Genomic DNA, 26,564 nt, shown 5'->3' with positions numbered 1-26,564 from the left:
ATGAGATGATGATATATAATGTCAACACATAATATTTTCGTTAATTTTATTTAATTTAAATCGGGATATAATTATCTTTTTGCACACGGTGAAAATTGTAATATTCCAATACTCAAAGTAGGTCCATATAATTATTCGTATCTGGAGGGGAGGTAAGTGTAATTTTCCCAAAAAAGAAAAAACACATATATTTTAGTTTTAACTATTTTTTCCCCTTTAAAGTCTAAAACCTCCCTAAAACCCATTTTGGCTGTGTTTCGGGAAAAGGAGAGTGTTCAAATGGTCCTCTCTCGTCTCCTCCAAGCTAAATCGCCGTATCGTTACCTCGGAAAAGGTAAACCCAGTTCGGATAATGTGTTTCTTAACACTAATCTTGTTTTCTGGGACGTTATATTTCGTATATATTCGGTTTTAGTGGTTTTGAAATCATTTCAGGTCTTCCGAAATCTGCAAGATGGTGTTCTACTGCTTCTAATGGCGGGAATGAGAAGTCATCACAGTCCAAGACAGCGGGAGCTGCAAAGAAGTGAGTTCTTGTCAGAAATCCCATTTATTGTATGTGTTTTAATTTTTACGCATGAAGTTTAATTAACCAGAAAAAGGGTTTATTTGTGAAATTGCTGAAAAAAATTAATGGTGATTTGTACTGAACCCGCATTTCAAATAAAAATAGTGCCATTTTCTAAGTCCATGATTCTCTTTTTGTAGCATGTAAATGGGTGGTTATCAGTTTTTGTTAATTTGGGATTGAACTCTATGAGTGGGTGGTTATGTGTGGACACTGACATCCTAACCAAGAAATTATGGGTTAGTTGGTGGTTGATTCTGTGGTATTGAACCTGTTGGCATTTGGTGGGCTAACAGATGAAGAAATACCCATTAAATCAAAATTAGCTGAAACTAAACCCCTCCAACTATGGCAGTTGCAATGACAATATAAAAACAAATTTTCGTTTAAGTTTGAGTACGTTTATGTACTGAGTTTTACTTTGCATATAGGCCAACAGGATTAGTAACTTATATCTTCTGATTTGGGGGTAGGTATGCTCATACTTCAATTTTTTTTATCCCACTCGTGTTACTAGAAAGTAGAAACATGTACTGCTAGCAGTTCTCTGAGGACATAATTGCAATTGTATCGTGATATATATATTGATTAGTGATAAAGTTAACCTCACTTTTAGAATTTAAAATATACGCAACTTTTTTGGAGTATATAGTTACTTTCTTTTTCTTTATTTTATTATTTTATTATTATTATTATTATTATTATTTTTCTCTCTCTGGGCAAGATGGAAAAATTATAAATATGAACAATAAAAGTACATGCTATAAGAGAGGGTATACCATCACCAAATACAAAAAGAAGACCAAGGTCCATTACTAAACAGCGAGGACTTAAAAGGAAATGACATCAAGAAAAGCTCAATAAGTGCAAGTCTTTGATTTGCAGGCCAGAGATGTGAAGAACCTCCCAGCAGACTTGTTTTGCAACCTCATCTGCAGCTCTAGACTTCCCATCATGTAATCTAAGTACACGAATAGTTTAGAGATTGGAAAATAATTGAAAGGCACTTTGACTGTGAAATTACTACGAGGAAGTTCTTGAAAATTAATTACTACTTTTTCAAATAGGAATAGGAAGAAAAGAGTCGTCATCTAAGCATTCTTTAAAAAAAAAAAAAAAGGGGTTAGTATTCCTCATTCTATATGTGTGCACACGTCATATATATCTATGAATTTATTTATGTTTTAAAACCTTTGATTGACTTAGCTTACTTGCTGAGACTCAAACTTTTATAATAACAACTGCAACTTATGTACTATGACATTTGCCGGATGAACAAATATGTCACGACAAATGATATAGTGGACTTAACAGATTGAATATTACTGAAAAAGTGGATTGATTATTGTTCGAATTCATGAAAGAGAGAGAGAGAGAGAGAGAGAGAGAAATTCTGTATGTATCTTGTATATATCACTTCTAACCATTAAGCCTACATTGGCTTATATAAAGGAAAACAAATAACCTAATTATACAAGGTTACCTAATTACACAATGATCCTAACAACTATGGGTAATTACATAATGACCCAACATAAATATATATATACATAAGCATTCTAACACTTCCCCTCAAGCTGGAGAATATATATCAAATAATCCCAGCTTGGAACAGATAGTCCTTAACCGGTTATGACCCAATGCTTTGGTAAACATATCAGCTAGTTGATCTTTAGGCTTCACAAATGGAGTAGAAATGCTCCCACTTAATATTGTTTCCCGAATGAAGTGACAATCAACCTCAATATGTTTGGTCCTCTCATGAAACACAGGATTCGATGCAATGTGAACAGCTGCTTGATTATCACAGAACAATGGAGTAGGAGCTTCAATTGTTAAGCCAAGTACTTTTAGAAAATGTTGTATCCATGTCAACTCACTAGTGGTATGGGCCATTGCCCTGTACTCAGCTTCAGCACTAGATCAAGCTACCACCGTTTGCTTTTTACTTTTCCATGTAACAAGATTTTCTCCTATAAATGTGCAGTAGCCTATAGTAGATCTCCTATCTGAAGGAGAACCAACCTAGTCAGCATCTGTAAAACCTTCCACCCTGAGATGACCATTTGATTTATATAGTAACCCAAAACCTGGAACTTGCTTGAGATATCGGATAATCCGAAGAACAACAATCCAATGTGGCATTCTAGGAGCTCCCATGAACTGACTTACAACACTAACTGCATATGAAATATCAGATCGAGTGATAGTGAGATAAATTAATTTCCTAACAAGGCGACGAAATCTGCCCGGGTCATTAAATAGATCACCCTCACAGACACAAGTTTTGTATTTGAATCCATAGGAGCATCAAATGGACGACCACCTAACATACCCGTGTCTTCTAGCAAGTCCAACACATATTTGCGTTGAAATAAAATTATACCCTTTTTGGATCTAGCAACTTCAATACCCAAGAAGTACCTAAGTTTACCCAAGTCTTTAGTGTGGAATCGATTTTGCAGAAACAACTTCAACTTCGCAATGCCTTCAGAATCATCACCTGTGATCACAATATCATCTACATACACCACAAGAAAAATGAAGCCAGCTTTAGTGCACAGGTGAAATACCGAATGATAGGTCTGGCATCTGTTAAGGCCAAATTCTAATGCCGCCTCAGAGAATTTTCCAAACCAAGCCCGTGGGGATTGTTTCAATCCATACAGGGCCTTTTTAAGGCGACAAACAATGTGACGATACTTCCCCTGAGCAACAAACCCAGGTGGTTGCTCCGTATAAACTTCTTCAACCAAGTCACCATGTAAGAAGGCATTTTTGACATCCAATTGAAACAACGGCCAGTTACAATTGGCAGCAAAGGAAATAAGTACCCGAATAGAAGAAATCTTAGCAACAGAGGAAAAAGTCTCATCATAATCAACACCATAAGTTTGAGTGTACCCTTTTGCCACGAGACGAGCCTTCAACCACTCAATAGACCCATCATGAAGGTATTTAACTATATAGACCCACTTACAACCAACCGTTTTGGAGCCCGGAGGTAAGGGAACAAGATCCCATGTTCGATTACGGTGAAGGGCATCCATTTGATCTACCATGGCCTGTCGCCAACCCGAATCAGAGAGAGCATCTTGCAAAGTCTTGGGAACAACAGTAGCAGACACTCTGGATAAAAAAACAAGATAAAGAGGATGAAATATGACAGTAGGAGACAAAGTTAGAAATGGGATGTGCAGTAACACACGACCGAATACCTTTACGGAGAGCAATAGGCAAATCATCAGGTAAAGGCGTCGAATCCAAAGACTCTGAAGGAGATGGAGGGAGCGAAGTAGGCGGTCGAGGTCGTCGAGTATAGACTTGCAATGGGACAACAGAGCAAGGAGGTGCGGAAGCAGGAAACGGAGAGGGAACCATTGGCATAGGTGGCTCAAAAGTAATATCGAGAGGAGTAGTAGAATAAAAAAAATAAGGGTGAGACTCAGAAAATGTGACATTAGCACTAGTGAAATAGTGTTGAAAATGAGGACTGTAACAACGATAGCCCTTCTGAGTGCGAGAATACCCAAGAAAAACACACTTAATGGCACAAGGGTCGAGTTTATCAAGACCGGGTCCAAGGTTATGGACATAACACACACATCTAAAGACCCGCGGAGTAAGATTAAACAAAGCTGAGTCGGAAAATAGAACAGAATGAGGAGATTTACCGTTTAACACTGACGAGGGCATCCGATTAATAAGATGACATGCCGTAAGAACAGCATCACTCCAAAACTGTTTGGGAACATGCATATGAAATAAAAGGGCATGACAGACTTCTAAGAGATGATGATTTTTACGTTCAGCTACTCCGTTTTGTTGCAGAGTATAAGTACAAGATGATTGATGAATGATGCCTTTAGCATGAATATAAGTCTCAAAAGGATCCGAGAAATATTCTTTGGCATTGTCAGAACGTAACTTTTATGGAACACCCAAATTGAGTTTTTATTTCTTTGCGAAATATTTGGAAAATAGAGAACAACTCAGAACGATTTTTCATTAAAAACAACTAAGTCATCCTTGAATGATCATCCACAAAAGTCACAAAATAACGAAATCCATTAATAGAAATATGTTTTATTGGTCCCCATGCATCTGAATGAACTAACTGAAAAGGACTAGCAACACGATTATTATCTCTCGGTTTGAAAGATACACGACAATGCTTACTAAGCTGACATATTTCACAAGACATGGACTCAATACGACTAAGACCGAGGACTTGACGCTGCAAAACTGATAATGATGGGTGGCCGAGACGACGGTGCCACTGGAAAGAAGACAAAGATGATTGAAGAGCCATGGGAGATGGTGCAAGATTGAAGTAATACAAGCCACCTACTTCATGTCCTGTACCAATCCTCTTCTTCGTCTTGAGATCCTGAAAAAGACAACATATGGGATAAAATGTAATGGAACAGTTAAGAGATTTAGTAAGCTTACTAATGGACAACAAATTAAAAGGGAATTGAGGAACATATAACACAGAGGAGAGGGACATGTAAGAGGTAAGATGAATAGTTCCCAAACCCAAAACTTTAGTTGATGATCCATTAGCAAGAGTAACACTTTGAGAGGAAGGAATAGACTGAAAATTAGATAAGAGATGAGAACTACCAATCATGTGATCGGATACGCCAGAGTCAAGAATCCAGGGACTGACTAAAGGACAAAAGATATGCAGGGGCACTACCTGATTGGGCAAGGGACCCATGGAAGATGAGGTAGAAGGCCGTTGTTAAGACAGAAACTGAGCATACTCATCGCAGGGAATTGTGACCATAGCAGTCTCAACAGCCACATGTGGAGCAGAGGGTATGGCAGAGAAAGAAGAATCCCCATCATTAGAAGTCACGTGATGTGGATAAGGAAGAAGGTGGTGGTTTCCCATGAAGATCCCAACAGTAATTGACAGTGTGATTAGTAAGACCGCAGTGAGTGCAAAGTTTTGATTCTCTGCCTCTGCCATGACCACGACCACGACCACGAGTAAAATGACCACCGCCGCCATGAGAAGACTAAAAACCACCCTGGTTCACAACTAAGGCAGAATGGTCACTGCTAGGAGGAACAGTGACACCACTTGAAGCCACCCCGGAAACGCCACTAGATAAAGTAGCACGCTGGAGTCTGGATAACATATCAAGAAGAGAGGGAAGTGCAGGGCTACCCAAAATCTGTGCACGAATAGGTTCATACTCTTGTGACAATCCTGTGAGAACCCGAACAACATTAAAATCCTCACGTTGTTGTTGCATGCTTCTCACATCAGAGGTGATGGGTTGATACAAGTTCATTTCTTCACGAAGTCCCATTGCCCATGAGAGATATTCTTCTAAACTGTGAGTCCTTGGTTGGAGGTCAAAAAATTGTCTACACACCTCTTAAATTCTGGTTATATTACCAGTACCTGAATATAACTGTTGGAGTCAGGTCCATATCTCCTTGGCAGTGTCCAGATATAACAAGTTGGAGCTAATATGAGGTTCAATACAATTCAGCATTAAGGAGATGATCTGTGCATCCCTTTGTTCCCATGAACTGAAATCAGCATCACTGTCTTTGGGTTTATCCTTAACCAAATGAGTGCCAAAGCCTTTGGCTTTCAGGAAAATGGCTACTGACTTGGCCATAAAATTTAATTTTTGCCATTAAGCTTGACTGAAGTCATGGGAGGATTGAAGGAGGTAGAAGATAACAAAAAAAAAAAAAAAAAAAACGAACCTGGGGAAAATTACAGAATCGGTAGTCGGGCTGGATTAAAACCAGGTCTCTGCTATCCCGGTCTTAGTAAACCAGGGTTGGAATAGTATAACCGCATAGCCAAACACGGCTGTTCTTCTTCACCCACTGACAGACACCGGCAAGCACGCAGAGGCGACGGCAAAAATCAGCAACACCACACCGAATCAGAACCTCTGCAACTTCCAACCAAGAGAAAAGACGAATCGATGAAGCCTCACCTTTGCAAATAATGACGGTGGATGTCGGCAAGCTTGCTGACGACCGAAGCGGCAACAACACGAGCGGCCAACGGGGCTTCAGATCTGACAACGACGAAGGAGGCTTCAGATCTGACGACGACGACGACGAATGATACTCTCAACCTGCCAGCGAACAGAACTTCTGACGAAGACACCAACAACACACTCGCGATTCCGATCATGATTCCAATCTCATACAAGGACAACATAATTGTCGTTTCCCACACCCATGAATTCATATAGCTCTGATACCATGTTCGAATTCATGAGAGAGAGAGAGAGAGAGAGAGAGAGAGAAATTCTGTATGTATCTTGTATATATCACTTCTAACCCTTAAGCCTACATTGGCTTATATAAAGGAAAACAAATAACCTAATTATACAAGGTTACCTAATTACACAATGATCCTTACAACTATGGGTAATTACATAATGACCCAACATAAATATATATATACATAAACATTCTAACAATTATTAGGAATTGTAATTATTCCATTTTCCAATTTCTTGGGCTAGCAAAGGAAGGGACAAAGGGCTAGAGTAATTTTTATAAAGTAAAGATTTTCACCTTTGCCATATGTCTCAATAATATAAAAGCAAACTTATTTAGAGGATTGTAAAAGATGTTTCCTTTTTGATAATGAGCTTGGTGAAGAATGTTTCGTGGCCTTAGATATGTATACTCATGATTAGGTTTATGATTATTTGTTAGGACTACTATCCATTTCTTGTGTTCTCATTAATCAACAACAGAAGGGAAATCTTTCTAGCCACAAGAAAATCCTTAGATTGATATCTATAATGGTATGCAATGCCTTACTTGGATATTATAACAATAAACCATTTTTGTTTGGTGAGATCAGCGAACAATCTCCGTCGTTTGTATATACCTTTGGAACATATATTGTCATTCTCCACCTTGAATAAATTGTGTTTTATATAAATATAGTAACGCTTATTGTAACGACTCGAACCCGTAGGTCCGAACCGCTAACCGGGTCTTTACCCGAACTCTAGGTCAACTAAGGGCAATGATGTCATTTGCGTACCAAGACACCTTCAACTTGTAATCATACCTCATTACATGTGCCAAAGAACTAAAACGATGCAAGGTACAGCTCAAAAAAAATGGTGGAACAGGAACAATGGAGGCCTTGCACTCCGGTCGGCCGAAATGGACTAACCGGTCAACCGGTTGTGGCCCCCAAAACCTGGGAAGCTACTAGAAAGATCGGTCGGCCAAAATAGTCATTTCGGCCAGCCGAAATGGCTCTTCGAACTGGGATCCTGCTACTAGAATGCTATGAATGTGCAAATGAAGAAAGGTTTATGTAGAAACTTTGCAATCTGCTCTAAACCTGTTCTAAAACACTGCAATTGATAAAGCTACATACCATAGCTACATACATTCACAATTTAATACAATGCATCATCAATCTTCCCATTTAAGTAAGAAATAACAATATCATCTTACAATAAGCCCAATTTACATCAAAATAGTACCAAGAGTTCATAATTACATTACAAGGCCATGCTATACAAATTGAATACATTTTCAAAGTGATGTTTTACAAAAGAAAGGGCTCAATATACAAAAGATTACAAAACACTCTTCCAATCCCTTCATGCTTGTGGTGGATTGTTATCTGTCACCTCCTTTCCGTGACCTGAAAAATGTTAATATAAAGGGGTGAGCAAATTGCTCAGTAGGTGGTGCCTAAGACACACCTCTTGTGACCCCGTGAATCCAACCAATGAATAGGAAATAAGAAAACGGGATCATACCATACCGGGGAGAAAATAACCACATCACATCAATAATCCAAGTCATGAATGAACTATGCCGTGTAATGGGATGCAATGTTATGCAATGTCGCTTCCCATTTCCAAAACCTTTTCTGTCATCATTTCCAAACCGTTAATGGAACCCGTCCCATGGCAACTTCATGGCGGCACGAGAGAAGGATTGGCTAACTGTCCCTGACCCATGGCAACTCCATGGCGTCATTTGGGCCCAGGTAACTCAACTACGCTAGGGAAGTCTCCCCAGTTCCCTCTAGGTCACACTAACGCCACGGACCCTAGCCAACTCCTACACGACCGGGTTTTCACAAATCTCTTTCAAAACCTTTTTCCCCAAAAAAAAACCATTTTCTTTCCTTTTCAAATTACATTTCCCATTTTCTTGCCCAATGTCATGCATGAATGATTCATCATGTCCAATGCTATGGAATCTGTAGAAATGAAGATTTGTATATATTGAATATAGAGATACAGAGAGAAGGAAAGACAGCGAGAGAGAGAGAGACTAAATTGCTTAGCCCATTTTCTCATATATTCCTTTAACCCTAAAACATAAAGGGAGTTATATACAATACAATAAAGGCCTAATTACATAATGGCCACAAACCCTATATCTAATTACAATAAGACCCCAGCATAAATACATATATACATATAAGTGTTTCAATACTCCCCCTCAAGCTGGAGAATATATATCATATAATCCCAGCTTGGAACAAATTATTTTTAACCGATTATGACCTAGAGCCTTAGTAAGCATATCAGCTAATTGATCTTCAGACTTCACGAATGGAGTAGAAATGTTTCCACTCAATATTTTCTCTCGAGTGAAGTGATAATCAACTTCAATGTGCTTGGTTCTTTCATGAAAAACCGGATTGGATGCGATGTGAATAGCTGCTTGGTTATCACAGAACAGTAGAATAGGAGTCTTAACTATTAACCCAAGTTCTTCAAGAAAATGTTGTATCCACGTTAACTCACTAGAGGTATGGGCCATCACCCTGTACTCTGCTTCAGCGCTAGACCGTGCTACAACTGTTTGCTTCTTACTTTTCCATATAACAAGGTTTCCACCAACAAGTGTACAATAGCCTGTAGTAGATTTCCTATCTGAGGGAGAACCAGCCCAGTCAGCATCTGTGAAACCTGTCACATTAAGATTACCATTAGATTTATATAGTAATCCAAAACCTGGAGCTTGTTTGAGATATCGAATAATTCGAAGAACAGCATTCCAATGTGGTACTCTCGGAACACTCATGAACTGACTTACAACACTAATTGCATATGAAATTTCAAGTCGGGTGATAGTGAGATAAATTAGTTTCCCAACTAGGCGTCGATATCTGCCATGATCGTCAAATAAATCACCCTCATCAGGTAATAATTTTATATTTGGGTCCATAGGAGCATCAGCAGGGCGAGTACCTAACATACTTGTTTCTTTTAACAAGTCCAATACATATTTTCTTTGAGATAGACTTATACCTTCCTTGGATCTAGCAACCTCAATACCTAAGAAATATTTGAGTTTGCCTAGATCCTTTGTGTGAAACCGATTCTGTAAGAACAATTTTAACTTTGCAATGCTGTCAGAATTATCACCTGTTATAACAATATCATCTACATATACCACAAGAAATATAAAGCCAGTCTTAGTATGTTGGTAAAATACCGAATGATCCGTCTCGCATCTGTTAAGGCCAAAGGAAAGTACCGCCTCGGAGAATTTTCCAAACCAAGCCTTTGGAGATTGTTTCAATCCATACAGGGCCTTTTTAAGCCCGACATACAGCATAACGAGACTCCCCCTGAGCAACAAATCCAGGTGGTTGCTCCATGTAAACCTCTTCATGTAAGTCACCATGTAAGAAAGCATTTTTCACATCTAATTGAAACAATGGCCAATTGCGATTGGCGGCAATAGAGATAAGGATTCAGATAGAAGCAATCTTCGCAACAGGAGAAAAAGTCTCATCATAATCAATACCATAGGTTTGTGTGTATCCCTTTGCAACAAGGCGAGCCTTCAATCGCTCAACAGATCCATCATGGAGATATTTGACAGTGTAGACCCACTTACAACCAACCGTTTTGGAACCGGGGGGTAAGGAAACAAGATCCCATGTCCCATTATGATGAAGAGCATCCATTTCATCTATCATGGCGTTGCGCCAAGCTGTATCAGATAGAGCATCCTGCACAGTTTTGGGAACAGCAGTAACAGATAACGTGGATAAAAAACAAGAAAATGAAGGCGATACCTTTTTATAGGAAACAAAGTTAGATATGGGGTGTGCAGTGACACATGAGCGAACACCCTTACGTAATGCAATAGGAAGATCATCAGTAGCAGGAGGAGCCTCAATGGAAGTTGACAATTGGGGGGGGGGGGGGGGGGGGGGGTGCTACTCGTGATCGACAGCTATACACTTGAAGTGGCAGTGGCACATGAGGTGGGGGATCGACAGCTATACACTTGAAGTGGCAGTGGCACATGAGGTGATTGTGGTGGGTCACAGGGTAATGAATGTGACACAACAGGCAACGGAAGCAGTAGCTCGGTTTCTAAAGACGAACTATGTGAAGAAAAATAAGGATTATCCTCAAAAAAGGTAATGTCCATGCACACAAAAGCCTTACGAGTGCTAGGATCCCAACATTTATAACCTTTTTGAGTCCGAAAGTATCCAATAAAAACACACTTGATGGCACAAGGAGACAATTTATCAGCGCCAGGGCGTAATATGTGAGCAAAGCACACACACCCAAAAACACGAGGCGGCAATGCAAATAATGGTCGAGTAGGAAAAACAAAGGAATAAGGACATTTCCAATTAAGAACGGAAGATGGCATACGATTAATTAAATAACAAGCAGTTAAAACAGCATCGCCCCAAAATGCTTTTGGTAGATGCATATGTATCATCAATGTATGAGCTATTTCAATTAAATGCCTATTTTTCCGTTCAGCTACGCCATTTTGTTGAGGAGTATAAGAACAAGAAGTTTGGTGCAAAATACCACGAGAGTCGCAAAAACTAGAAATAGCACCTTTAACATACTCCATAGCATTATCAGATTGTAAAGTACGTATAACACACCCAAATTGGACCTCAATTTCTTTTAAAAATATTTGAAATATGGAAAACAGTTCAGAACGGTCTTTTATTAATAACAACCAAGTCATCCTTGAATAATCATCAACAAAGGTAACAAAATAAGAAAAACCTGAGTGACTAGTGTGACGAGCGGGACCCCAAATGTCCGTATGTACTAATTCAAATAAAGAAGACCGACGATTAACAATACAAGGAGGGAAAGGCACTCTATGTGCTTACCCAACTGACAAGATTCACAATTTAAAATAGACACCGACTCAAGGAAAGGCAAAGCAGACTTCAAATACCACAACGATGGATGACCTAACCGATAATGCCACTGGTACACAGACATCTGGGAATGTAAAGCAACAGTGGAAGGTTTGCAATCCAAATAGTATAGGCCATTTCTGTTAGTGCCCCCACCAATCATTTGTTTTGTGTTGAGGTCCTGAAAGACACAAGACGGATAAAATGTGACAAAACAGTTCAAAGCTTGAGTCAATTTACTTACAGATAATAAATTAAAGGGAATATTTGGAACTAATGGCACAGAGGATAAAGAAATGGATGGGGTTAATTTAATTGTTCCCTGGCCAATAATAGAACATGTTCTACCATCAGCCAGAGTAACAAAAGATGAGGAACTAGACTTCTGAAAATTAGAAAATAGAGAGGCATCACCTGTGAGATGGGTAGAAGCCCCAGAGTCAATAACCCAAGGGGATGCTGAAGTCTGTAAATCGGACAAGCATGCAATATTACCTGATTGCGCAAAATTAACTACATCAGTAGAGTTGGGATGTGTCCGATTGACTAATGCACTGAACTCAGCTCGTGATAGTGATAGTGTCACAGTGTCACTAGTAGATGCAGGTGATGGTAATCCAGAAGTCTGACCAAGAGAGGGATGAGACCCTACAAGGTCAGAGGAAGACACTGCTTAATTTGCCCATGCTGGTTTCCCATGAAGAGTCCAACAGTTCTCAACAGAATGGTTAGTACCCTTACAGTGGCTGCACATACGAGTGTCACTACGTCCACGACCACGGCGATTGCGACTTCTATCACGACCACTACCGCCACGAGAACTACCTGAATTTCCACCATACCCTCTGTTGCCACTAGGACTATCACCTGAATTTCCACCATACCCTCTGTTGCCACTAGGACTATCACGACATCTAGAGGACTGTGGAAAAATAGAAGGAATCATCATAGCTGAATTTTCTTTCACTCCAGTGGGCGTCACATGTGATTGTTCTGAAACCCTAAGTAAACGGGAATAAATATTACCCAAAGATGGGAGTCCTCCATCACCCGCAAGAATCTGGTCCCGAATATTATGAAGGTTCGGGTGCAAACCAGCAAGAAAAATAGAAACAGAAAATTCCTCACGTTGTCGCTTGAGAACATCAGGATCAGTAGTCAAGGGGTGGTACAGATTTAACTCATCTAACAGGCTTTTGAAATTACTGTAATACTCACCAAGGCCTTGACCAGAGAAGTCAGATTGATGAGAATGAAATATCTTTTCATATAATGAATATATGCGAGAAACATTTGTGTCCATAGAGTAAGTTTCTTTAACTGCATCCCAGATTGCCTTGGCAGTGTTGACAAACATAAAAGTGGATGCAATTAAAGGTTCCATACTGTTCCACAACCAGGACATAACCATATAGTTATCAATTTCCCACTCCTCATATGTTGTTGATGTTTTCGATGGAGGATCAGTTGTAATAAGCTTCAGCTTTCGTCGGGCACCTCAAGAAATCTTTACTGCTTGAGCCCATAGTAAGTAATTGGAATTACTTAATTTCATAGATGTAATTTGCAACCCAACAGGATCAACATATGTTGCAGAAGATTTAACTCCAGTAGACCCAGAAGCAACATTTAAATCATCCGGCATGGAGATATGAATATGGAGAAAAAAAAAAAAAACTTATCTCCGCCAAGTTAAGATGCCAAATTTGTAGCGAGGAACCAAAGAAGTTGTTGCACCTGAGAAGGCCAAACCAGAGTTGAACCGGGAACAAAAGAAGACTCAGAGCAGAACAGACTCGGTAAGTAAATCGGACCGGATCTTGAATCGGGTTATACGGGTCGGATCTTGAGTCTGTCAAACGGACCGGATCTTGGATCGGGTCTAACGGGGCGGACCTTGAACCGGGTCTAACGGACCGGACCTTAAACCGGGTTGGAACAAATCCGGAAGAAATAACTCACAAAGGTACAAGAAATTGTATATTAGAAACCCCTACCTCAAAAGATGAGAAAACCCCCAAAAGTTGCCCAAACTTTCGAAATCCCTAGGTTGGCCAAACAAGGATTTGCTCTTATCAAAGCGTAGATCTCAACGAGTTCTCTGATCTGCCTCAAATGTTACCAACAAATTCTAAAAAATGAGAGAGTAATCAAGGTTTGAAATTTGTGAAAAAAGAAAAAGAAAAAGATAAGGGAAAGAGAGAGAGCCGGGAGATAGAGAGAGAATGTGAGGCCTTGAAATGGGCCTCTTGGCCAATAAAAAGAATTAAAAGTGGTGGTGGGTCCCACCACTAAAAAAAATATCCCACCTTTTCTTATTTATAATAAATATATATATATATACACACACACATACAACTCAAATTTCAACCACACAAAATACATCAAATAAAAAATGAATGAGATGCAATGGATCCAAAATAAAATCCCCGTACACAACAATTTCGGTAGCGGGTCCCACCCGGAACCTATCGGCCCGAAAAACGAAAAATGCTGAAATGCCAATCGATACATTTCCAAGAGTCCTGAACTCAAGGAAATGTCCCACCCAACTCTCAGACACACACGGCACACCCCACGGTGTTCGACACGCAAAGCGAGAAAAGAAGAAAATACCCTCGAAAAATTAGAAAATTCCAAAAAAATGGAAAATGGGTAAAAACGGAAACATTACACTTATATTGTAAGAGGATGCAATTATAGCGATTAGTGCATATGCATTCATGGTAGGATTAGATGAATGCATTAGATTTTTTTGGAAAATATCGGTTCTTTTTTTTTGATAAGTACAGATAGAATAGAAAAGAAAAAGCGTTCAAAAGGAGAATGCGTCCCATATACAAAAACGAAACAAGAACCTATGGACCCAATGAGTCCAAGAAATCAATGAAATCATCAGAAGAAGAACAGTATCTCCCCTTCACCTAGCTAACAATAGAGCGAATAATATGAAGTTTCAAAGTCGCCGTGGACGACTCCTTTCCTTCAAAAAACCTGTTATTCCTCTCTCTCCAAATGCACCACCAAACGCAATGTGGAAATGTCCTCCAATAGTTACGAGTATGACCCCCCGCATAGCATCCCCTCCACGCATTAATCATGCCCCTTGAAGACCGAGGCATTACCCAATAAATACCGAATAAACCGAAGATAAGGTTCCAGCAATCATACACCACAGGGCAGTGCAGGAGGAGATGCCCCTTGAAGGCTTACTGAAAATGAAAACTAGTTGAAGAGGGTGTAAATGGTTGTGTAAAGAAGATAGCATACAATTAAGAGGGTAGATAGCAATTATGGATATACAAGGTTAACAATTTTTTAATCCAAGAACACCCAGTCCCCTCTTGAAACGAATTGATCAACCAAACTCTCCACTCGAGTCTCTAGGCACAAAATCAGCTCGTCAATAGATCCGCTCCTCATGTGATCCTCTTTTCCAACTAGTGATTTGATCTCCAATAACGATTCGTCCAATCCTTTGCAGTGAAGGTATTATGGTTGACCAATCTTCAACTATTCAATGAAGCTCTTTTCTTTAGAACTCAATAACATAATAATATAGGGTATTCTATGAAGAACCTCAGTTGTGATTGAAAAATAAAGCTCTCAAACACTCTCCGAATTGTATAATTGTGTCTGTTATGTTATGCTTGTGTTTAGAGAACCTTAGAGCAACTTTTTTTATTGTGTTGGAGTGATTAAAAATTGATTAGGAATTTTTTGCAGTGAACCCATTTATTCTTCTCGACCTACCTCTGTTAACACGACGTGACATGAATTCATAGTTGTTAAAGGCACGCCTAGGCTTCAAAAAAACCCCAGGCTCGTCATGGCTCAGCTAAAGCGCCTCAGTCTACTACAGGCCAGACCCCTTCAGTCAAGCTCACATAAAGCCCTCAGGTTCACGCATTTTAGTAGGCTTCAGGCTCAAAAAAGGCGTGCCTTGTATTTTTTAATCATTTATTCATTTTCTATTCTTTTTTACTTAATGACTACTAAATTAAAAGGTTATGTATCATATATCGTATTGTTTAACCATATGAAATATTTGACAAAATTCATAAATTTATGATTCACTACTTACATTAAGTGCAATTACTGCTTGATTATGAATATATATAATAATATATGTTTAAATATGCATTATTATATACATGCGCCTTACTTCAATTAGGCTCGCGCCTTATACTGCGCCTTGCTCTTAGGCTCCAAAAGGCCTTTGGCACCTTAGTGCGCCTTGAGCCTTTAACAACTATGGATATGATCATATTACATATGGTACACTTGGTCCTGAATCAAACACTTGATCCACTACAGGTGATGATGGAAGAGGAGAAGAAAAAACTCAAATTTGATTGTAAAGAAGGGTTTCATGCTTGTGAGATAGATGAAAACCCCTTTCTTCACCACATAACATCCAATTTAAATTCTAATTAGATACATCCTTAAAGAATAATAACATCATACATAGTGCTCTTATATAACATTAATGTACCCTTTCCCAACAGTAGAACACATTAAGATAAGTTATCATATTATAAGATTTGAAATTTAGAGAGGTTCAATACTTAGACATACATCTGCATTGATACATATATATGAGTCCATCTGACATACAAATATTGTTTTGCAAAATTGTGTAGGTTTTCTTGGATGCAAAATGCACAGATCCCAGCCAGTTATTCTTAAAATGGTCTGTACATCTGTATATTGCATGATTGCCTTTAATAATGACTTCTTGAAGCCCCATCACTATCATTGTTTCAAAGGAGCTCATGTCACTGAACTCTCCCTACTTTAGTGGTTCTTGTTCTTAATTTTCTTGATGTTGTAGTATCTTATTCTTGAATGCATGTAAGTAGTTCACTCTAAACACTATTAAAGAGATAGGCATTAGATAGGAATGAAAGCAAAGTTGCTGAGAGAGAAAGAAAATGGTTAAGTGTAAATGAACGAAAATATGGCAAAGATTGTGGGGAAATCCCTTGCAGCACGTGGAAGGCTGACTAGCTTATACTTTTCAGTAAGTTGACTAGTTCTTATATGAGTAAACAGATGAACTAGACAGCCAAAACCTAACTCATATATATATAAACATATTTCAAATTTTAAATCTCAAAACCCAGCTTACACCTGCAAATCCTGTCCAAAGAGAGGTAGTCTTCATTGTATAAAGGGTCATCCTCCAGTGTGGTCTCATTAATTGAGGGTGCTGGGAGGGGCAGATTAGATACAGACCTAATTTTTGCCATTTTTTTGCACTAAGTGACTGCTCTCAAGATTCGAACCTGTATTCTTATACTTGACAGCCTGAACAGTTTACTACTGCACTAAGCAATAAAAGTGGTATATCACTATATCTCCCCCCCCAACACCAAATACCACTGCATTAAGTAATGACCCCTAAAGTGGTTTTTTTTTTTTTTTTTTTTTTCGGTCCCAATCATTTGGGAAGTGTTGATACACATGTTTACAGTGTCGGAAAATTTTGTAATAAACAGTCTGTAATTTGAACAAAATGAGTGGCCAACTTGAGTCCAGATTGAATCTAAATTTTGGTGAATTTACATAGAAGCTACTTGACCAAGTAAATATTGGAAGCTGGAGATGAAAGTGCGTCAATAAAATCTATTTTGAAGTTCATCAAGTTTTGAATCACACTTCAATTGAGGTAGTTAAGACCTTAGCTGGCTTAGGTTTTAGGTGGTTAAATTATTAGTTGTATTTGGACCTAGCTGTTTTGTACTTCAAAATATAAATAGGAAGTGTTTAGACTTGTTAGGAATGAAAAATGTATGAAAGATTTGACTTAAAAGGAAGAAGTTGGAGATTCAGTATTGTACAAGAGCAAAATCCAGTGGTATGTATAGCTTATATGCACATATACATGTTTTTGTATATATGTATATGTATTTATGTGTTTATACATGTATCTATGTTGGTATTACTATGGATTATATATATTTATATGTAAAAAATGTGTGCAAATATTTCAGTTAGAAAGAAGTTGGAGATTCAATATCGTACAAGAGCAAAGAATCAACTGGTACATATAACATGTGTATATATATGTGTGTGTGTTTGTAACTATGTTTATCTATGTAATATGCGTATATATGTGTATATGCATTTATATGTGTATGATTTTACATGTATATCTGTGTATTTGAGTTTTTTGTATGTTTATGTGTATATATTTATGTGTGTATTCATGTGTATATATGTGTCTGTGTGTGTGTGTATGTATCTGTATGTATATATGTTTGTATATGTATTGGCATGTGTGTCTTTATGGTGTGTGTATGTATGTGTATATAATATTTTATATGTGCTTTCTGTATATTTTTGTGAATATATGTATGTGTATATACCTATGTATGTCGGTATGTCTGTATGTATAGACTTGTACCTTCTGCGGTCTAAAAGGTCATAAAAAATACATCTGTACTTTGAGAATTAGAGATTTATGGAAGGCACATGAGCTGCATGTGTTTCATTAACTAATGTAGGACCAGTAAGCTCTAATACCAAACTGATGCCCGGAACAGAAGGAAAGCAGAGGATGATAAGATATAAGAAGAGGTGAGACCAGAAAAAGGGAGTGAGGAGACAGACAAAGGGGATGAGAAAATAGACAAAATTGATAGACTAGGCAGATGGTGTGGTTAAGACTTGAGAAAAGTAAGAACTAGAAAAAGGAGAAGAAGAACAGAGAGAAATCTGAACAATACAATAATCAATATTCCAAAGACTAAAGGTTTGGAAGTCGATGGAGGAAATAGATTGAAACTTGTCTTTCGTCTGTCAAGTTCTCTATTCTTGTGAACGGATCTCCTGCTAGTTTTTTTTGGGTGCACTTGGGGTTTAAGAAAGTAGATCCTCTATCGTCTTTCCTTTTTCTAATTGTTATGGAGGGCTTAAGCAGACTTATGCAAAGGGCAGAGGATCTTGGTCTTATTAAGGGCTTTAGCGTGGGAAGAGATGTAGTCTATCAGGTAGAGATTTCTCATTTACTTTTTGCGGACAACACCCTAGTCTTCTGTGATGTTGATGTGTCGCAACTTAGATATTTGAGGTGCATCCTGCCATGTTTCCAGGCGGTTTCTGGGTTGAAGGTTAACGTGGCTAAGAGCGTGCTTGTCCCGGTAGGGGATGTTCAGGATATTTCCTCTTTAGCTGCAGTCCTCGGGTGTAGGGTTAGTTCTTTGCCCATACTTTATTTGTGTTTGCCCCTAGGGGTTTCTTCCAGGAGAGTAGGGAGTTGGGACCCTGTGATTGATAGGTATGTGAAGTGATTGGCAAGATGGAAGAAGCAATACTTGTCTAAGGGGGGTAAAGTTACTCTTATTAATAACACTTTATCAAGCCTTCCCACATATTTTTTATCCATGTTCCAAATTCCATGCTCCGTTGCTGATAGGATTGAAAAAATTCAAAGAGATTTCCTAGAGATTTCCTTTCGGGCCAAAGGGGCGAAGAGTTTAAGTATCACCTTGTCAGATGGGAGCAAGTTTGCAAGCCCATGAAGTTGGGTGGTCTTGGTATTAGAAGATTGATTCCTTTTAATCAAGCTCTTTTCGGTAAATCGTTGTGGAGATATGGGAGAGAAAGACATCGCCCTTGGCGAAGGTTAGTTTCATGTCAGTTTGGAGAAGAGAGTGGTGGTTGGTCAACCGGTCCGGTTCCTCTTGCGGGAGGAGTTGGGGTATGGAAATCCATCTGGAAGGGATGGGATGTCTTCTCTTCTCACATCAGATTTAAAGTTCATGATGGTAGATGCGTTCGTTTTTGGGAGGATCTTTGGTGTGGTGACCAGCCTTTATCTCGTACATTTCCCAGATTATACAGTATTGCAGTTGATAGACGCGCATACATAGCTGACTGTTATCGGCTTGATAGTAATGGGATTGCGTGGGATATGCGCTTTAGGCATTCCTTTCAGGATTGGGAGTTGGACGAGGTGTGTGTTCTTCTGGATTTGTTGTATCGGCAAGAGGCAATTGGCAAAGGTAGTGACGATCTAATATGGATACCCTCTTCCCATAGTCGTTTCGAAGTGCGATCTTTGTTCTTATGTCTATCTAATTTTGTTAGCCTTGACTTCCCGTGGAAGACCATTTGAAGTTCTATGACTCCAACTAGGGTGGCATTCTTTGTCTGGACTACTGTATGGGGTAAGATTCTGACGATTGATAATTTGAGGAAGCGGGGTAACTGTTTTGTTAATTGGTGTTGCCTATGCAAGCAAGATGGTGAGTCAGTTGATCATATCCTTATGCATTGTCCCGTGGCGTACGATTGTTGGAATCTTATTCTTGGATGGTTTGGCATGTGTTGGGTAATGCCACATTCTTCTAAGGATTTGATTCAAGCTTGGAGAGGATGTTGTGTGAGTAGTGGTGATTATTGGAGAATTGTCCCACACTGCATTTGGTGGTGCATCTGGAAGGAGAGGAATAGCAGAATGTTCGAAGGAAATGAGACATCTTCGGCGACGCTAAAACTTTATATTATTCGTTCTCTTTTTAGTTACTTGAAGAGGAGTTCTTGCTCCTCTTCCGATGATTTAATTATTTTTTTGGATTCTTTGGGGCCTTAGTCCTCGGTTCCACTTTTGTATAAGGGACGCGTTCCTCTTTTGAACGTCTTTTTAATTTATTCTTACTTATCACAAAAAAAAAAAAAAAAAAATGACTAAGGAGTTATGTTACATACAACGCAAATATAAACAACCCTAAAATAATAAAATACTAAAATATCCCTAAAAGGGAATTATAGCAAAAATAATAAATAAAAATTAACCCTAATTATATCAAATCCCTAATATCATCTATCTTTGCACCTTCACCAAAACTAGAGGCGAAATGCGTGCAGTTCATGTGTGCCTGCCGTATCTTGGTTTCCATCAATCAGAACTCATATGATTAGCCCCATCCAACTCCACCTAAAAAAATCCCAAACCAAGCTACAAACCCACTGTCATGAAACTCAGAGCCACCCTAATTCAGTGGCCATTTGCTTGTTCTATTACGAGTGTGAGGCCAACCTTGTTAATATGATCCACCACCATAGATAAAATGGAAGCTGAATTTTGTTGTTGCATCCCATTAGAAAGACTCATGCTTTTTCAATAAACTAGCAAGGTGCATATGTGCTTGAATATACGAAAAATTGTTAGTCTTAATTCCTCATTAGTGTCTTCTTAACCATATATGAAGTAGAAGCCTCATTGATGAATAGTTTGGGATTTGTGCATTAATGAGAAGTAAATCCTCTGAATAATGGTAAGCCAAACTAATATATGGCAGATATGTCATATTTAAATGGGAGATTCTTGTAGTCATTTTTAATGTCTGACCACAACCCATATTTGAAAAAATTTCCATTTTGTGTTTGCATCTGTGTCGGAACATGAGATGTGCATTGAACTAGAGAGTTGCAAAAAATCAGAATTCAGCTTCATTTGGATAATATTTTTCCATTTGGCAACTAAAGTTCACAAGATTTACTGTCAATTCAAAATTCTGGTGCATCAAAACACACTTGAAATCTGCGTTTGTTTTTTACTGGCAAGTAAGGTAGGCTTGAGGTTCAAATCTACTTGAATCTCACCAGTAATGACAGTGAAGGATCCTGGCATCCTGAATTTTGCCCTCAGAATAAATTAATTTCTGTATGACTGATGAAATTATTGGATTAACTTAGCAATCTTTCACTTTCATGGTCATCCAATTTTGGGTAGGTTACCCCATCTGCAAGCTTTCAAAAGGGATATTATAAATTACTTCTCTTTAAGAGGATGCAGCTGGTACTGTTAAGTGTGTTTGTGTGTGGTTCATATTTATTTAAGGGATTTCTCATTTCTACAACAATTGATTTAGTCATATCTGAAACTAGTTGGCTTACAATTACATGCATTCTGAAGCCTGCTCTATTGTAATTATCAAATTCTATAGGTACAAGGAAATGGATCCAAGGGTCTTTCCTAAAGCAACACAGGTCCAGAACAAAGCGGGTGGATCATGGTATATTCTGAGTGACATTGTTACACGCCTGAAGGAGAAGATACTGGAATATTCTCCACTCCAGAATCACACTAGTGACACATCATGTCCGGATAAATCTGAAATTAACGAGCCCGAAAATTCCGTGATAAACTCTCATTGCAATAAGAACATTTCAACGAGTGCTACATCTGAGGATGCAATCAATGCAAAAGCTTCTGAGGCTACTAGGAGGCACAGTACTCTAGATAACAGTGAACACTGTAAGCCTAAAAACATAGTCCAATCATCAAAAGCTGCAACATCCTGTATAGAAGGGGAATGTATTTCTGTGGACTTGATCAGTACAACAGCTTCTGATGTTATTAAGATGCAAAATTCTCCATGTGCTACTGAGGTTACTGAAGCTGCATGTATAGTCCAATTGTCAGAAACTGTTGCAGATTCTCACAGTATCGTTGAGGAAATTTTAACAAGTGCAGAATCATCTAACATCTCTCAGGAAAACCATTCTGAGGATATAGTTAGATCAGATGAGGTTTCTGATAGTTCAAAGCAGGTTGAGCCAATGGAAGCACACTCGGGTGCACTTGCGAGTTTTGGAAAGGATAGAAATTCTCAGTCTGATCAGTTGTCTTGCTTAGATCTTCATCCACTGAATGAAAGTACCTGGAAACCACAAAATATTGATGCAAATGAATCATTTTCATCCGGATCTGGAAAGCATCAAGCTGAAAATAAAATGACAATTTCCAGCCTAACATCAAATATAGGCTCTGAAATGAGTGAAACACAAGCATCGTTCAGTGGTGCACAAAAGGTTAGGCGGATGGTGGATATTTTTGCGAGGACAACAAAAGATCATGCAACAAGGGAAATGACCAACAAAAAGAGTAAAATTTTGACATCCAATGGAAATGCAGGGCACTCAAATGATATGACAGGGGAGGATGAGGTAAAAAGTCCTGATATTATGGGATTAATTAACTGCATTAAAAAGATGCCTAAAGTAGATTCGTCTATTAGACCCCAGGATAATGTTATCTCCAGTAATAATGATATTGTCAGCAATAGAAGCCTGATAAAAGGGATCCAATCGCAGGGTAAGTTGCAAAAAATTGATAATAAGGGAAAACGGGCTTTATTTGATGGCCATGCTTTCGGCAAGAAGAGTGAGGAAGGGCCAGATGTAGAGGTCGACTTCAAGATATTACATTCGGGTTCCAAGAGTGAGGATGTGGAAGAAAGTGATGCAGATGTTGCATCCTTTGATTGCAAATTTAAATCAACCCCACAAGTTCCACTTCCAGCGAGCAAGGAAGACATGAATCAGACATGGGATACTTTATACGCAGAAGAAAGATCTAATGAAAACAAAGTATTGGTCAATTTCTTGCACAGAACTGCCAAAAAGAATGATATAGTAGCTGCTTTCAAGAATTGTGGGGAAATTATGGGCATTGAATTTTCTTATGTTAGAGGGAGCTTATTTAAAATGGCTTATATTACTTTCAAGGTCGGTGCTCATTGGCAATGCATTATGTTTCATTGTTTTGCAATCCCTTTAATTATTGTTTTCCTAGCCGCCCACTTTGAATTCATGGTGCTACAAAAATAGTTTAGGAGTGGGATGATTGTCATTCCACCAGAGAAAAACAGAAGAATATTGAAGAATAGAACTGCTGTTGCGCCTATTGCATTGTTAGTGGGATGACAACCATGTCTATACCATGATGTCAAATGCTTATTAATAGAATGAGCCATAGAATCTTGAACTGGGAAGCATGCATAATTTGCATAAACTAATGATTGCTATTGGTCTTACTGCAGACAAGGAAAGGGCTGCAGAAAGCTATTGAAAAAACTGATCTGATGGTAAAAAATTCACTTGTTACAGTAGAAGCAATTTCTTCCTTGGCTGAAATGCCTAGTAGAATCTCCATCCCCAACTTAATCAATGATCCTGATGTTCCTGCTGCATTAGTGAAGAATCCTACCCGAACAGTGATGATCAAACACTTGACCCATGACATAAGCTCACATCAAATTGAAGAAGCTCTAGCCTTCTGTGAGAGCAAAATAACTGGCTTTTTCTTGGGTTCCTCGAGTTCTGTTGCCTGTGTAGAATTTGAGGCAAGTACCTATGCACCTTGTCTTTTTTTTTCTTTTTTTTTCATTGGCAAGAAACTCACGCACCCATTCTGTCCTTATGGGGACTCGAACCCTCACTAGTCCCTTTGGGAGGTTGAGGAGATACCACTAGGTCATTTTGTGCCTTTGCACCTTGTCTTTAGTAGTCATGAAATGGAGCACCTGTGGGATTCTGTGATGAGGTATCTTTGGTAGTAATTTTTCTTTGAGAGGATCATGTAATGTATTATGTTGAAGTTGCAAAGCAAGAATTACACGTTCAAATCCTCCTTTACTTCCTAAACGATACTTTGAGATCTATGCTATTAATTTTTTCTAGTGGCCATCAGCATCATACATGCTTGTATTTTCTGTCAAACAGACCTTTAAAAGTGCGGATTTGAACATATCTAATGGTCATTTCAGTTACTCACACTTTGGGGTGTGACTTGACAGACAGAAGATGCTAAAGAAAGAGCGCTTGCAAAACATTCCATAGTTTTATTAGGAAAGCAGCTATTCATCTTCAGAATAGATGCACCAATAACAACAGTTGTAAGGATTTCCAATTTGAACTTGCCAGAAGCATCAAAGAAAGTCAACTCCATATGCAAGGCTTATGGGCAGGTCAAATGTGTAGTCCACAGATCTGCAGACACCATTGATGTGCATTTCAGGCTTGCTGAATGGCCAAACATGGTTAAGATTCTTAACAGGTAAACATATTTAAGCCTATTTTTCATTTTCTTTCAAAAAGAATATCCATTTCCATTGTCCTAAATTTCTGATTACATTTATTTTTACTTCCACAGACTAAATGGGAGTCGAATAGATGGTCAGCAGTTGTTAGCTCGGCCTGCAACTGTGGTTCCTCCCGAAATCCTGTGCATGTTATGGAATCAGCCGGGTGCAAGAAGGCATGTGAAAGCCATGGTGAATAGTTTAGTTGAAAAACTTGGGGAAAATGCCGTGCATAAAGCTGGTTTAACTGATCTTGCAGCCAGATTCTATGGAGATGAATTATGATTCAGTTTATTACTTGCATTTCTCTTATCTGAAAAAAAAAGAGAGGTCAGTTTAACATGACGTTCGGAAAGTGTAGCTTCTTCATTGATTGGAATTTGCATATTTTCTTGTCAGATGGAAACTTGTATGTCAGGTCAGTGCTAACCCTATTAAGTTGTACAAGAATTTTGGGAAGTGTACTCTTCACAACTTCAATATAATTCTGATTTCCATATGGCATTGGAAATTTTACTTTTCTTGAGTGCTGTGTATATGATGTAGTTTTAATGTTGACAGCAACTCAGGCATATCATCCTAAACCTGTCTCAATGTTGCACCAACACATATTTAGGACTAGTATAGCTGAATTTTTTTTTTTTTTTTTAAATTTTTGTCTGGAAACATAGTTTGATCTTAAAAATGCTTTGGACAAAGTTGTTTTTCTTTTATATTTTTTAATTTAAAAATGCTTTGCTCTACACACTCTCAAGGTAAAGAAGATTCTCACAACCTGAGAAGAAAGTTGATATCTAATATCATGAAAGGTTACAGAGAGTAATCTCTTCATTAGAGTCATTTCAGAATGTCTTCTTACCGTCTTTTGTTTTTCTTTATAGGATTGTTTTTGTACCTTTTTTTTTTTTCTTTTCCTAATTGTTTTCTTAATATGAAGATTTTAAAGCTAAACTTTGGTTTTAGAGATTGATGACTTTGTAACTAGAAAGTCTAAGAAGAGTAGGAGTTCAGCCACATTAATTAAATTTACATTCTTACTTTCTTCAATTGTAGAGATTTTAGATTGAATATACTAACGGATAAGGACCTAAATTTATTATTTTATTTTGTTGGGGTTACAATTTTGCCAAGAATCTTTTCGCCAAGTGAAACTATTGTTGAATGTGTCACTTGACATTGTAGTTTGGGAATATTAATAGCATTTGTCCCTTTTGATTGATCTCGTAATTTTTGTGGTATTTTCTCACTTTCTAAATAAAAATTTGAATATTAAAGGATAAGGACCTAATTTATTATTTTATTTTTTTGGGGTTACAAATTGTTCTTTTTGGATTACAGTTTTGCTCAAGAATCTTTTTGCCAAGTGAAACTATTGTTGACCGTGTCACTTGACATTGTAGTTTGGAAATACTAATTGCAATTGTTCTCTCTTGATTGATCTCGTAATTTTAGTGGTATTTTCTCACATTCTAATTAAAAAGTTGATAGTTCAAATTTCTGTAAGAATGAGTGGGTGTGTGATTATGTGTTTTTTTATGCCAATAACCAAAAAAAAAAAATTGCATAGGTGTGACAGTAAAGTTGGTAATAACGGAAATGATTTCAATATTTTGAACATGTGCTGCTAAATTGTAACGACTTAAGAAAGGTTTTCATCCATATTATTTCTATAATTCATCAAATGATGAAGGGCGGGAGAAATATCTGCCCTCTCTAATTAGACAATCTTTGTTTTCTCGAAACAAGGTTTTAAATATATATATATATATATATATATTTAAATAACTTTAAACTAATTTTTTAATATAAGTATCAACCTGCTTTGATATCAAGTAGAAGTCGCACAATACGAAAGAGGGGTAAATAGGTATAGGTATTTTTCACTTGTTTCCTTGATTTCAATTTATAAATTATGAATTCAATTATTAATTGAATCTAAGAAAATTAG

The 26,564-nt window shown here is 38.0% G+C and overlaps 1 protein-coding gene across 1 annotated transcript; it reads left to right on the top strand.

Annotated features, from left to right (window-relative positions):
- Positions 1-240: 240 nt before the first annotated feature.
- LOC132296876 (uncharacterized) lies at positions 241-25,142 on the top strand. Its single transcript, XM_059794875.1, has 6 exons — positions 241-334; positions 436-526; positions 21,698-23,261; positions 23,576-23,878; positions 24,332-24,591; positions 24,688-25,142. The coding sequence occupies exons 1-6, from the start codon at positions 280-282 to the stop codon at positions 24,899-24,901; spliced, it is 2,487 nt and encodes an 828-aa protein (XP_059650858.1). The 5' UTR covers positions 241-279; the 3' UTR covers positions 24,902-25,142.
- Positions 25,143-26,564: the final 1,422 nt, after the last annotated feature.

This window comes from Cornus florida, unplaced genomic scaffold (genome assembly GCF_030987335.1).
Source record: "Cornus florida cultivar Cherokee Brave unplaced genomic scaffold, ASM3098733v1 CherokeeBrave_3.0.0_Hap2_Chr01, whole genome shotgun sequence".
Taxonomy (NCBI): Eukaryota; Viridiplantae; Streptophyta; class Magnoliopsida; order Cornales; family Cornaceae; genus Cornus; species Cornus florida.
Note: the sequence above shows the minus strand (reverse complement) of the source record. Positions and strands in the feature narration are given on the sequence as shown.